Source organism: Mugil cephalus, chromosome 7 (assembly GCF_022458985.1).
Source record: "Mugil cephalus isolate CIBA_MC_2020 chromosome 7, CIBA_Mcephalus_1.1, whole genome shotgun sequence".
NCBI classification, from domain to species: Eukaryota; Metazoa; Chordata; class Actinopteri; order Mugiliformes; family Mugilidae; genus Mugil; species Mugil cephalus.
Genome location: NC_061776.1, coordinates 10,878,262 through 10,892,200, shown reverse-complemented (window position 1 = coordinate 10,892,200; position 13,939 = coordinate 10,878,262). Strand labels below are relative to the sequence as shown.

The 13,939-nt window shown below is 37.7% G+C and overlaps 2 protein-coding genes across 2 annotated transcripts in view; one reads left to right on the top strand and one right to left on the bottom strand.

Moving 5' to 3' along the window:
- LOC125010353 (dynein axonemal heavy chain 8-like) overlaps positions 1 to 8,846 on the bottom strand; it is a 31,142-nt gene extending 22,296 nt beyond the window's left edge. Inside the window, exons 1-27 of the mRNA XM_047588926.1 lie at positions 8,413 to 8,846; positions 7,927 to 8,035; positions 7,689 to 7,823; positions 7,083 to 7,167; positions 6,439 to 6,590; positions 6,059 to 6,245; positions 5,696 to 5,859; positions 5,323 to 5,499; positions 4,830 to 4,943; positions 4,508 to 4,615; positions 4,296 to 4,397; positions 4,051 to 4,197; positions 3,766 to 3,963; positions 3,477 to 3,553; positions 3,282 to 3,381; positions 3,049 to 3,168; positions 2,815 to 2,947; positions 2,506 to 2,693; positions 2,342 to 2,422; positions 2,062 to 2,178; positions 1,859 to 1,978; positions 1,543 to 1,678; positions 1,345 to 1,451; positions 1,149 to 1,255; positions 992 to 1,064; positions 744 to 867; positions 6 to 166 (exon numbers count right to left, since the gene is read on the bottom strand). Of these exons, the coding sequence (XP_047444882.1) occupies positions 6 to 166; positions 744 to 867; positions 992 to 1,064; positions 1,149 to 1,255; positions 1,345 to 1,451; positions 1,543 to 1,678; positions 1,859 to 1,978; positions 2,062 to 2,178; positions 2,342 to 2,422; positions 2,506 to 2,693; positions 2,815 to 2,947; positions 3,049 to 3,168; positions 3,282 to 3,381; positions 3,477 to 3,553; positions 3,766 to 3,963; positions 4,051 to 4,197; positions 4,296 to 4,397; positions 4,508 to 4,615; positions 4,830 to 4,943; positions 5,323 to 5,499; positions 5,696 to 5,859; positions 6,059 to 6,245; positions 6,439 to 6,590; positions 7,083 to 7,167; positions 7,689 to 7,823; positions 7,927 to 7,956 (3,243 nt within the window). The 5' untranslated portion in view covers positions 7,957 to 8,035; positions 8,413 to 8,846. The remainder of the gene's footprint in view (positions 1 to 5; positions 167 to 743; positions 868 to 991; positions 1,065 to 1,148; positions 1,256 to 1,344; positions 1,452 to 1,542; positions 1,679 to 1,858; positions 1,979 to 2,061; positions 2,179 to 2,341; positions 2,423 to 2,505; positions 2,694 to 2,814; positions 2,948 to 3,048; positions 3,169 to 3,281; positions 3,382 to 3,476; positions 3,554 to 3,765; positions 3,964 to 4,050; positions 4,198 to 4,295; positions 4,398 to 4,507; positions 4,616 to 4,829; positions 4,944 to 5,322; positions 5,500 to 5,695; positions 5,860 to 6,058; positions 6,246 to 6,438; positions 6,591 to 7,082; positions 7,168 to 7,688; positions 7,824 to 7,926; positions 8,036 to 8,412) is intronic.
- Positions 8,847 to 9,057: 211 nt separating this feature from the next.
- On the top strand, positions 9,058 to 12,406 carry calr3b (calreticulin 3b). The gene is made up of 9 exons (XM_047588927.1): positions 9,058 to 9,235; positions 9,668 to 9,769; positions 10,092 to 10,295; positions 10,374 to 10,468; positions 10,555 to 10,764; positions 10,848 to 10,961; positions 11,053 to 11,196; positions 11,282 to 11,374; positions 11,473 to 12,406. The coding sequence occupies exons 1-9, from the start codon at positions 9,139 to 9,141 to the stop codon at positions 11,668 to 11,670; spliced, it is 1,257 nt and encodes a 418-aa protein (XP_047444883.1). The 5' UTR covers positions 9,058 to 9,138; the 3' UTR covers positions 11,671 to 12,406.
- The last annotated feature ends 1,533 nt before the right edge of the window (positions 12,407 to 13,939 follow it).

The window sequence follows — 13,939 nt, the reverse complement described above, 5'->3', positions numbered from 1 at the left end:
CAAACCTTGATTTTGAGGTTCCTGTCCTCCTCCCAGAGCAATCTGAAAGGACTGAACTGCATCAGAATCTCAGCTGCCTGTTCCCTCTCTACGCTGATTGCTGATTTCAGAATGATCATAACTCTTTTGATGTCCTTGTGTTCAACAACACAGTGATAGAAATTGTCTTTTGCGCATGAGATAAAAAAAACAGAAAAAAACTCACTGTCAACCAATGATTTCGACAATGTCCGTGAAAGACAAAATAATTTAATATCTATCACTGTCAGACGAAAAAAAGACACATTTTCACTATATTATTATTGTTTTTTTTAAATATGGAAGTAACAGTGGCAATATTATTTTGTATGTGTAACAGTTGAGAAATTGTTAATATGTAGCATGCACATATTTTTTTTAAAATAATCTATAAATGTGCAGCCTGACTTCTGAATGAGTAAAATAACCCAATAACCTTTAATCATTTGTGTACTGAGATTTGTGAATGTTTAGAATAAAACTGCGTGTACAGAAATGAGTTGTATGTACCAAAAGCTATAAATGCAACTGCCCCTTCATTGTGAATTAAGGTAAGACTCAGCTGACTGTGATTTACACAATGGAATACCTGGAATTTGTAGTTTGACCTCCAGCTCACATGCAGAAATGATCTCAATTTTCAAATGAACCTTACCTCTTCTTTACTGCCTTTACTTGTAACCCAAGTGTTTTTATCATGCATGCAAATGTTGATAATGGGTTACCTTTACTCATTGCATCGCTGCGACTGTACTCCAGCTGCCACGTAATATCTCTGCTAACTTCCAAAACCAAGTCAGTTAGTTGATTTACGGCGTGTTGGATCTCATCTATGGTGGGGTTCATTACCTTATAACAAGAAATCATCAGACAGAGGTTAGTTTTCTTTAACACAACTGTCAATGAAGTTTGGATGATCTTCTCCACTACAACATATTTGGAATTTGGAATCACTCAAGAAGTAGCAACTCACCACGTTGGGAGTGTTCAGCTGAATTTCAGATTTTATTAGAGGGACCTCCTTCACCACAGACGTCTTGTATGTCCTAAAATTGTTATCATTATTAATGGCAACATATAATACAGCGCTGTCATTCTTTGTTCCAAATGACAAACAGAGGTGTACTTACTTAGAGCCACAAATTCTCCTTTTCAGGGTTTCCAGAGACATTTTGGTTGTTTTGACGAGTGCATCTAATACCCTTGCACTGAAGTGTTCATAAAGTTTCTTAAACTCCTGAAATTAAGGTGTTTAACATTCAGTATAAGCACAATTGTGGTTTTACTCTATGACAGAAATGATTTGCCGTTAGTAAGCAAACATACCTTTTCAAATTTAACAGCTTTATCTTTGACAGCACCTTCTAAAGTCTCTCCTTCATCCTCAATGAACTTCCCCTGGCTCCCTCCTGAGAATGTCGCACTCCTCCTTCCTAAAATGATCCAAAGGTGAAATACAAACAGATAAATTTACTTTTTCATTTCCCCTTGTGTACAACAATTAAAACTGGGCCTTAAGAGCACCTGGAACAGGTTCCTCAATGGTCTTGGGGACTTTTGGTTCATAAATGGTCCTTAACACATTATCCAGCTCCATGACTGCTGCTTTAACATGACTACACTTGTAATCCAATTTCTTTGCCCACTCCTTACAATAAGTCTAAAAATGAGATAAAGTATAGTGGATTAGTCAACCAGACACTATTCATAATTTATTTCAAAAGACAAATAAAATAACAACAAGAGGGAAACGATAATGGTAACATTTTACCAGAAGAATAACAGTAAGATTTGTTGTATTCATGTTTCAATTTGAAGAATGAAGACAAGACGATCCAACCTTATTACAGTCGATCAGGTGCTGCAATGAAGATGCACGATCTTCAGGAAGCTCAATCAGAACTGTCTTTGAGATGTCTTTAAGGACGTCATCAATGCGTATCTTACAAATATCCCTCACCTGAAAAAGCAGAAAAATACGCTTGAGCCAGCATATGAACAACCAGAAAGCAATTTTCTTCACCCTTTCTCTCAGTAGAATACCTTGCTTACGACATATTTGAGCTCAAACAAACAAGTCTCAACATTTTGGAAGAACTTGTCCAGAAGGAAGGATGACCAGGTGAGCAGCACTGAGCCATGACGAAGTGCAGATTCCACCTTGTGATTTACAAAAGACATAAAAGCACTGCTCAAAAATAAAAAATTTCTTTCAAAGCCATGAAAATGAAAACTGTGTCACTGCCTGTAGTCAGTTTCATATTTACCGGCTTGGACCCTTTCTCACAAAACACACAGTCTACTGTATTTACAAAATACTCACATTTTTTATTTTTGCAGCCATTAGACTGGTGAAGTCTGCAGGTATGCTCATACAAGCGGACTCATAATCTGACAAAATTGTCTATAAAAAAAAAGTATAGAGGTCATTTTTACATATATCTTCAAAACCTTAGTGTAGGAAAACTGCACAGTATATCAATTTACCTGTAGTCTGAGGTGATTGGCTTTAATGTCTGTTTCCATATGAACAAGACGTAAAGCTTGCTTTGGCACCTTCAGACCCATCTTCAGCAGACACTTAGTCTCCCGGATAACCTCAGTTACTTTAGGATCAAAGTTGACCAGGAACTTTCCAGTCGTAGGGTGACGAATCAGCAGTGTCACATTCAAGACTGTAAAGAACAGGGAAAGCTTATTTGAAAGTAAATTAACAGGATGCTCATTTGTAATCTAACAGGGGTAATTATGTACCATCTAGGTATTAACATGTTAAGTCACAAACTGAGAACCAACCGTTCAGCGTTGATACTTCATCAATCCATGCTTGGTGGGTGACACATTCAAATTCCACTAAGGTAGCTGCAGTTTGGTTGTACATTGTGACCACATCTCGTCCCTCAGGACTGCACAGGATCTCAGAGTTTTCCTGTTCAGGATGGCAGATTCAGTCAACATGCAAATATTCAAGTATATTAATGAAGTCCTTACTTTTTTTTAGTTATTTTGATGGCAGAAATGTAGTCTTACTTTCATATATGATATGGGTTGTTCTATTTTTTTGTAGAGGTGCCTGACCCAACCAATCTTTCCGGCTGTAGGAGTCATGTTTCTAGCTAAAGGGGGATCCTCTTTGTTTTTGTCATAGAGCTACAAAGTAAGTTAATAAAGGTCAGTTTGATCAAATATCAATATAATAATATCAATATGACAATGCATTTACTGGCTATTCTCACCAGCTATTATACAAGTAAATTTGATACCTGTTTGACAAACTCTATTTCGGAGGTGTAATGCTTTAGAATGAGGCACAAAATTTCAGGAATTTTAGCGTCAAGGCAGGGAATATTCAGCCTCTGAAAACTACAAAACAAAACACTCAGTATTTTTCATTAATATGTGTTTAAATAATTACAGTAACCTCTTTATAATATTATACTTTAATGTAGTATTCTTACCGCTGCAGCAGGACGAGAGCTTGCTCAGACAATGTGATGTCTGTGAACCATGAACTCATAAAAGCCTGCAGCTGGTTCTACAGATAAAGACAGAATAAAAATCATTTTTTTCTGATTTTGAGACTCTGTTGCTGCAACCTGTGGTGGTGAAGAAGGAGTTAAAAGGTTCTCACATCCCTCTTTCAAAAGAGATCTCAAAGAGAATTCCTGAATAAATAATGATCTGCACTTCACCGTGCCTTCGTTGTGCCTCCTCGCATAATACTGCTTATAAAGAAAATGTACGTACCTCAATGTTGCTGATTTGAGCCATAAATTTAACAAAATCAGCTGAAAATTCGGCTGTCCTTGGAGCCAACATGTCATACTGCTTCCTTTTCAAATTCATGGACACAGTGTAGAACTGTCTGGCTAGACTCTCGATGCCCTCAATGTTTGATTTCTCAAGAGGCGCAAATGTCTTGAACACTGTGATTATTTGTGTAATCTACAAAAAAATAAAGTTTTTGTCACTTGGCATTGCCTTATGATAAGAGTGGGATTCAATTTAAAAAAAAAAAAAAATACACTGTACCTTTTCAAGCTGATTGCAGAAGCGCTCAAACTTGCAAAAGATCTGCATCTCTGAAACCTCAAAGGTCATTTTTCCAGGTTCTTCCACTGTTTGGATCTTTGTTTTCTGGAAGCATTTCTGATACTCCTGATACAAGCGAATACAGTCCTGACCAAGATAAATGACAACAATCTTAGTCTTCTGAGTCTTCAAAGCCTCAGTAATGTTAACACAAATGTGTAGTGAAAACATAGCATGACAATCACCTGCATTTTGCTGATGAGATGTTCCGCATCTTGATCCCATATAAGACATGTGCCATTGGCAGTAATATATGATCTGCAAGCTGTAACCATCTGATTTGTGACCTGGAACAGGTTTCATGAATGGGAACTGGATCCTTAGATTGTGTCTTCGCGCAAAAATCCTATTTTCTGAAATACTTTTCATCTAAATAGACTAAATAGAGCCGACTTACTTTAATGAACAATGCAGATATCCTTTCATTTGTATTGTAGTATAGTGAAACACGGAAAATCATATGGATAGCATTGATGACATTTGGCACGCTTTTCACCATGGTAATCTGAAATCACACATATACAGTATATCTATAGTACTTTAATGCCCAGTTTAGACAGTCCTGCCGTTCCTTAATGGTTCAATAATACTTTCAAACATGTACAAAAGGTTTTGTGCCTGTGGCTCACGGTGCTTTTTTAATGGAGTTGGAGTTCTCTCTCAATATATGGTATAAAGAAGTGATGTGTCGAGAGGGTTAAACTGTTGACTTTACATACCGGGTCACTGTTGTACAGAGGATGAAAGACTTTCTCCAGTGTGTACAAGAATTTTGCGTTGTCTTTTGCTTCATTGGCACGTTCTGTTATCCTGACATCCAGCTCCCGCCACATCTGCATGGGTTAGTGGTTGCATGATTCTACACAGTTGATTCTAAACATAAACTGTAAATTTAATCATATGTTTTATCCCTTAAATCTTTTGATCCATGAAATGGCCTTCAAGTTGATAGGCAAAATACTAATTTTGTGCTGATGGAAAACAGTAAGGCAGCAGTAGAATCAGACATTGACATACAAGCACCTTAAGGCAAGGTGATGACATATTATTCATTATCAAATCATCCACAATATTTTCACCAAGCCATTTTTCATCCATCTTTTAAGATAATCTTCACATTGTTGCAATATCAAAACTAGAGTAAAAACATATAGTGCACTGTAAAACACCTTTCTGTAGTACTTGATTGAAGCTTAACACTAGTTTGAATACCTTCATAATTTTGGAACGGCTGATATGGAGTACCATTACCACTGCTTTACACTCTGGGCTTTTGATGTGATTAATGATGGAGTTGAACCTTAAAGACATCCTTTTCCAGTGTTCTAACTCACTCAGTGGACCTGCACAATCAACCTCTTTCCTCAACTGATCACTCTCTAACAGAACCTGATGAATTAGAGATAGAAATAAAAGTAACAGCAATTCAATCAATTTAAGTAGAAACATCCATTTTACATTTTGGATTGTAAACGTGTTGTGCAAATTGTATCTGAATAACATCAATGAGGTTATTATTGATTTTCAACTTCAATACACTGAAGTACTGTGATACTAACAAATAGAAAATCTTAATTATATCAACCTGCTCGATTTGCTTGCACCACTGCGTTAGAATTTCTTCAAGTCGATGCACCATGTCAAAGTTGGCAGCCGCAACTTTCATATCCTCAAGGGACACCAGTTTAGAGAAGTCAATATCTGAGACTGTAGTCATATGAACAATGCTTTCATTGCTCATCTGGATGTCTAGTGTACAAACAAAACAATATATATAATCAAAACCACTATTTCATCACAATAATGAAACTGTTAACACATTATGCAACAACTGGCAATTTAAAGGCAGTTATGATTCACCAAAGAAATGGTTAGGACATTACGTTTTCATTCCTCCGATCTACAAAAAATGATGGTGGCAATAACTCAGAGGGGAAAAACGACTTACCATCCAAGGAGCTAAGACAGTGTTTCATGGTGTATTTGAAGTTCTTTTTGATTTTTTCTCCATATCTAGACTTGTCTAAGGCACCCCAGTTTTGTGTTGCATCTACAGCTGGGAGCAGAAAGCTGTAGACATTCTTTATTCCTTTCAGAAGACCGTCTCTGGAATCAACCATTGAAAAATAGATCTCCTGCCAAGCATCAAAACAGTCTCACATTTTTCTCAGGAAAACCACTTCCTTCATAACATAAATAAACTTCTGACACGCACATGTAGCAGTGATTATATCTGACTACAAAAAATATAATAAGCCGATAAGAAATGTGCTTATTACACCAAAATAAAGTAATTAATTACAAAAATAACTTTTACAACTGTTTTACCTGATGTATGTTTTCTGAATTCACAGGATTGTCCACTCTGGTCCGTGTGAAGCAGCAGCAAATGCCTGTAAGGCATGTCTGGGCTAAATCAGCTAAAAATAGCCTCAACACTTTTCCTCCACTGGCACCCCCAGGATATACGCGGCCACACTCTGAAAAGAAATCAAAATCACAATTTGACGATTACATACATATTTATTGGACAGAATTTGCTCCACTGACTATCACTGGCCAAATAAGATGATATTAACTGATGGAACTAGCTGATTTTGTGATCCATTCATTTTAAACTGGCCAAATTTTAAGAGGGTCAAGAAGTCAGTTTTGTTATTTTTATAATGGAAATCTGATTCCCTGATATAAAGGTATATAAGAATAAGTAAAACAAAGGAAATTCTTTACTGATTCTGTGTGCTGAAGTCCACATATTTGGCAGTATGGAAATATAATAATCAAGTTTAGATTTGGTAAAGACTTATCTTAAAATGACAAAAATGACCCATGTAAAAAGGTAAAGTGGTGTTTCAACTTTTAAGGATTGTAAATCTGGTCTATTTTAACTCAGTGCTAGCCAGTAGTTATTACAGGTATAATGAATCACAGCTAATGTGTATTACTGCGAATATCTGTAGATTTATTCGTACCTATTCCGGGAATGTTAGACTCTTGATACACAAAGGAAATGGTTTTAGATCCTCCAGTGGCGAAGAAATTTTTAAAAGCAGCCAACTGTGAAAAATACAGAAAGAAACCTTTTTTATATCACCAAAGGACTTGTGGGTATAAAACAAATCCAACTAAAAACCACAATGTCCCTATCACTTAAAAAAAAAAAAAAAAAATGATTAAAACTTCTGTGAGAATGAATAACCTTGCGGTAGTGTGCATCAAGTGTGCACTGTTAACCACAACAACACTTGAAACACTTCCTGTTTTTTTAGCAAGTGAATGTACATGTGAATAAAAAGTGAGATAGTGGGGGTTTTAATAGTATAACACTCCCCACATTCATATTTAAGCAGCGTTTTTCAACTGCCTTTCTGTACATGACAATATGCAACCATCAAGCAGATCATCAATGTTTTATTCTGTTTGGGAATGTTGGAAATGTGTTTTTAATGATATTCAGCTTCCACCTTGAAAGCAAAATGAGAGGTGAAACTGTCACAAATGCAGAGGTTCTCTTACGTCAATGTTAAGTTCTATCTCTCTCAGATTTTTAATACTGTATCTACGAGAAAAAAACTCACAGATGACGAATCCAAGATAAATTCCTCTACTGTGGTTTGTTCCAAGGCCAGTCTGTCAGCCAGGATGTCTATCATGTACTTGTGTGCAGGGGTGAGGAGCTTTTTTCGCTCTTCTCTTGCTTGCTTATACCTGGCCTGAGGAATACAAGGATTGTAAATAGAAGTAACTATATTTGATCAAATCAAATGATGTGGTTTGAATTCTGTAGGTGTACATTTAAGGTGTTAGGTAAATTACCTTTTCTGCCTTCGAATTGGGTGCATCCATGCTGAAGGAGGAAGGAATCAACTCAACTCCTTTGGATTTGGGAAAAGCTCTGTTCTTCTTCCTATTCTCTCTAAATTACCTAAAAAAAAAACAACAATATAACGTTATTGATTAGTACTGCTAAGTCTCCATACAAGATAAATTTAAGTCATTTAAGTCAGATAGTTGTACTTTGGTTGCTCAATCCAAGAAAACATTTTATCAGTATTCTGGCTCGTTCACATGGCTGTACAAAAACAGAATTGCAAACAGTGTAACCCCAACGTCCAAAAACAGTACTTGCTAGTTAGTTAACAACAGGTCTCAGAAAGTTAATAGTTAAGTAGTAGTAGAGGTTCATAGCTCTGGTTGCTAGGCTAGTTTTGTTAGTCGAGTGATGCTAGCATTAACTGTTCGGGTGAAGCTAGGTTAGCAAACTATTGGTTATCCTAAAGACATTGTTTTTTTTGCTCTTACCGTAACTTGGTCAGTCAACTAAAGTTTAGCTTTCTGCCGGGCACATTTTCTTTTTTGTGCCCTTTCTGTTTTATCGGGTACACGTCAAGTAGCTGGTGTTTCCCGTTTACAACGTTTACGACCAAGTGTGGCCGTTGGTAGCCGTTACTGGTGGTCAACGATAACCGTTGACATGCCACGAGCTCGGCCGTTGGGCAGGTTAGCAGTAAAGCCAACGCTCATTGTAGAGGGACTTTCTACTACATTTGAATCCATTATTATGTTAGTTTCAAGCGTTTTTCCATGCTTCAGATTTGTTGACTTTGTTTAAGTCGTATGAAATGCAGATCTGAGTGAATACACCTAAAAACAAGTGTCATATGGATTTAACTGAGCAAATAAGTATGAGCCTCCTACCCCAGGGTTAAAGTCTATCTAAATCAATATTTGTCGCCATCTGCCGGAGTTTCTTGCACACAACCCCAGCCACTGCTGACAGTAAAGTTAAGCAGCCAGTTGATCTGATCCTGGACCAGACTGTGGAGGATGACATGTGTTTCGTGGTCTACTGTGATTGGTCCAGCGACGCCATCTTGTCGTCCAATAGCTGGTAGACATCTGTTCGCTGGAGCGACTCTAAAATATTCCCCCCACTCTTCCTTCTCTGCATCGTAGTCCTTACTTACTCGGCTCAGCGACGAGCGGTGTGTGAGCGGCTAAAAGAAGACCAAAAAAAAAAGGGAAAAAATGGGAAAAATGCAAGTGTTGGGTGTAGTTGCAGTAGTATTAGCTGTATACTGCGTAAATGCAAATATTCACTTTCGGGAGGAGTTTCTGGACGGCGGTAAGTTTGGCACTGAAGTCTGTAAATAGCATGACGTTAATTAATCTTGGAGTCTTGGTTTTCATTTGTCATTTACTCAGAAGTGTCACCGTGACCTTTTCATTAATTTGATAGTGGTGGTGATTCAATGTAAGCTGCAGTCTTTTTTTCGTATTATTAACTTAAACTGGGTTTATGAGCTAGCTAACTTTAGCAAGGCCCCAAAGCTATCAAACGTAATATGTCTAACACGGAGGTTAATAACTCACCCAAGCTGTAAAATGCCATTAAAAATTAAAAATAATTAAATCAAATGTCACTGTTTTGCAGTGCGATATAGAGTCGTTTCATTTAGTGGTGATTCCTCGACAGTGTTATGTGAATTTCGGGAAGTAATTTGATGCGTTTCAAAGTGTTAATCCTGTGTCAATATAATGGCCATTTTCTGTTCAGATGCATGGAGAAGTCGTTGGGTGAACTCCAAGCACAAGTCTGACTATGGAGAGTGGAAACTGACGGCTGGAGACTTTTATGGAGATGCCGAAAAAGACAAAGGTAAACGTTTTGACTCTCTTAATCAAAATTTCAGTGGGTTTAAAGCAAGAATTATCCCCACGTGCTTCGATTTAATTACTGTTGTTCGTGCTTAATTTATTATAGCCACTCATTAAAATTGCTTTCTGGTGCAAGTATTAAATTCCTATTTAATTGTGGGAACTGGAAAAATAAATCCTTTCCTTTCCTATCATAAGAATGAAAGAGAAACTCCCTCATTGCAACCTGATCCCACAGCTTGAATGTTTACTGAGCTGAGTGCAAAAGTCATTTTCACCGATTGGCAACGTCTCAAACTCGTATTTCACGTCTTCCCCTTCAGGTCTGCAGACAAGCCAAGATGCTCGTTTCTACGCCGTCTCCTCCCGCTTTGAGCCCTTCAGCAACGAGGGGAAGCCTCTGGTCATTCAGTTTACGGTCAAGCATGAGCAGAAGATCGACTGTGGTGGTGGCTACGTGAAGGTCTTCCCCGCTGACCTGGAACAGACTGAAATGCATGGCGATTCCTCATACTACATTATGTTTGGTAAGAAAAGAGGTTAATTTTAATTGGAGCAATGAGAAGATTCAGAACATCAAGTAATAAAGTTTATTTTTCACTTAGGGCCTGACATCTGTGGCTACAGCACCAAGAAAGTCCATGTCATCTTTAATTACAAAGGCAAGAATCACCTCATCAAGAAAGAGATTAAGTGCAAGGTAATTATAGTGTTTAACATGTTGTGTTCTAAATTCACTTTTCTTTGCAATCAGAAGCTGAATCCAAACACTTTCTTTCCTTTCAGGATGATGAGCTGACCCACCTGTACACACTGATCTTGAATCCCGATCAGACCTATGAGGTGAAGATTGACAATGAGAAGGTTGAGTCTGGCAGTCTGGAGGAAGACTGGGACTTCCTGCCTCCTAAGAAAATTAAAGACCCCGAAGCCAAGAAGCCAGAGGACTGGGATGACCGTGCTAAGATTGATGATGCAGATGACACCAAGCCAGAGGTGAATATGCTTAGTACTGTATTTCAACTACCGCTTCTGTCTGGAGTCTTAGTTAAACATTTGAATCATTTGTTATTCTTTAGGACTGGGACAAACCTGAAAATATTCCAGATCCCGATGCCAAAAAGCCTGAAGATTGGGATGAAGATATGGATGGAGAGTGGGAGCCACCCATGATCCCCAACCCTGAATACAAAGTAAGCTATATTTAAGTAATCTCCTCTGTTTTTAACATTTTCCCTGCCCATCCTCTTGCAGCATAATAAACACATACATTCTGTATTACAGGGAGAATGGAAGCCCAAACAGATCGACAATCCCAACTACAAAGGAGCCTGGGTGCATCCAGAGATTGACAACCCTGAATACAGTGCTGATTCAAACATCTACAAGTTTGACAACATTGGTGTTTTAGGTCTTGATCTTTGGCAGGTAAGAGAGAAGGATGTCTTCATTTAATACTACAGTTATTACCACAGTGATACCTCAATGTAACATCTGTTGCGGTTTATCTCAGGTGAAATCTGGCACCATCTTCGACAACTTCTTGATCACAGATGACGTGAAGGAAGCAGAAGATGTTGGAAACGAGACATGGGGTGTAACAAAGGTATGCTGGTGCTGGTCGTCCTCTTAAGACACAAAGCCCAATGAAATCCTGAAGAGATTAAGTTAAATTATTTGCAATTTTTCTAAACTTTCCTACAGGAACCAGAGAAGAAAATGAAGCAGGAGCAAGATGACTTGAAACGAAAAGAGGAGGAGGAGAAGAACAAAGAACAAGAACAAGAAACTGAAGCAGAGGAGGATGAAGACTATGAAGGTGATGATGACTCGAATGACGACCTAGAGGACGCACTTTCAGAAATGGAGGATGAGGACGCAAACCCCAAAGACGAGCTTTGAGGAGGTGTTTCTTGGCCTTCTCTAGAAACTCTGTCCTTTTTCCCAGGGGTTATGTGGCTGCTGTGCATCCTTTCCCTGAGATCTGGACACAGTCCATCTTAGGGGTTAAATGTAGTAAATGGGGACAAGTGGGTGTTACTGGACTTGGTGTCTTTTTCATTTTGGTCATGATGTTACCCCTGACCTGCTGAAGGTTTTCCACTGTTCATTCCTCCTTTTCTAATAACACGTCTATGGTTTCTTGCAGATTCATTGGGCAGTTACTTGTCTATAAAAGTGTTTTGAAGGTTGACCAGAAGCTGTGCCAATACTGTGGTGAATTTGACAAGCTGAAAGAATGTAGATCACCATTGAGATCGACATTTTAACTTAATCGTCTCTTGGACTTTCTTGGTGCAGCCTGGTCAATCATAAACACTCAGAACTGAGACAAAAATCAAAACTAATGTAACTTATTTTGGATACATCTGTGGCACTGACTTTCCATTTTCCTTTCAAATACTCTTTGAGGTTAAGACATAAATGAATGAAATGTTTAGACATGAATGAATCTTAATTCGTTCATGTTCCCCCCCACATGTTGAAATGGTAAGAACTCAACACGTCTTCTTGGTAATGTGATGGTCTGGTGAAGCAGATGTTGAGCCCCTGGTGTGACACATGGATGGGTCACGCTTATTTTTATTGGACAGAATGTTATTGATACCAAAGTTTTTATTAAAAGATTATAACCTTACTATCTGGTCATACTTTCTGTTACACACACTCACATTTTGGAATTTGTGTAGCTTAAATGGAAATTAGATGGCAGTTTCACAAAGGAGCTTTCAGAAGGTTTGGTTCGGGTTCACAAAGGAAGCTGCTCTTCTCTACACTGTGAATAATAAACACTTGAAAAATAGTCAACTAACACGGTGCTCTCAGTGTACGTGAATAGGGTTTTGGTGTGAAAAGTAAGATGAAATGAAGAACTGGGATATACACAGATGAAGAGGAAAGGAATTTTATGTGTAAAAGGTTTGTGATTGGGATAAATAAGTATGTATCTCCATACTCATTGTATAATTTTGAATTTGCAAAGTTTAAAGGAGCAGAGTTGTACAAATGAACTGTAAGAAGAGTGCGGTGGTGCAAATAAAATGTAACTTTTTTGCCAGTTCATGTAGTGAAAAATATTTTTTTCCAGCCCTGCATTAAATCTTGAAGGTTCATGAAGGTTATATTCATCATTTGTTAAATAAAAAATCAACTATGTTTTCATCTTGAAAGCCGTGGTTCCTAGTACTAGTAAATATATTGTGTGGTACTGACACATGTTTCTATTATTTTGACAGTTTTGGTGAGTGGGCTTGGCTAAATAAAAACCATTTCTGTGTTTAATTCAACACAGTTTAACAGCACCAGCACCTTATAAGCTGTTTCAGTATAAACTGAAAATATGTAACTATAAATATGAATATAATTGTGATTCAAAGTTAGGACTCAGCAACACATGAAGAGGTTTCAAACTCTGTTCCTAAAAAAACTTGACAAATTGAGAATTATATTTTCTTAAGTCTAATTTTTGATCGTGTTTCTCTGTTCTGGATGAAACCATGAGGAGGTCTGTTTTAGACTGTGTTAATATCATATCATCTTTAAGTACACATCAGGCTGACAGTACAGAGGACATGTGGCAGCTTCCCAGAGCTCCCATATATATGATTTTATTTTATTATTATTATTTTAAGAAAGAAGCATGACATCAGGTTATCACATACCTGTGGGTTCCCCTTGAGGGTGTAAAGACCAGAACAGTATCCTGTCTTGCCGGTTGGTGATCAAATCTTGCTGTTTCCTGTTTCTTAAGGAACAATTAGAGAGCATTATCCTGATACCACTTAACATAGGCGTGTCTAGCCCATTTTTTGTTTGTCTATGACAAGTTGACACGAAAAAAAAAAAAATCTTTATTGACCCCTTAAGTTTGTTTTGCACGTATTGTTCCTATTACAAATGCAAATACCAAATGAAAGCTTTATAACGCAATAGTTTGACATTAATGCCTCCCTTAAACTCTGGCTCTAGAATCGCCCCAGTAACTAGAAATATTAAGTTGGATTTCTAAAAACCATCAGTGTGCTGAAAACTATTTGGAATGGGTGGGAGGATATGTTTTAAAAGGTCACGTATTTATACTCTAAAGTTTGTTGGACAGGCAGCCAGAGCTACATTTACTCAAATACAAATTCATCGCTGCATTGCTACTCAGTAGTTATGGGTCCCCACG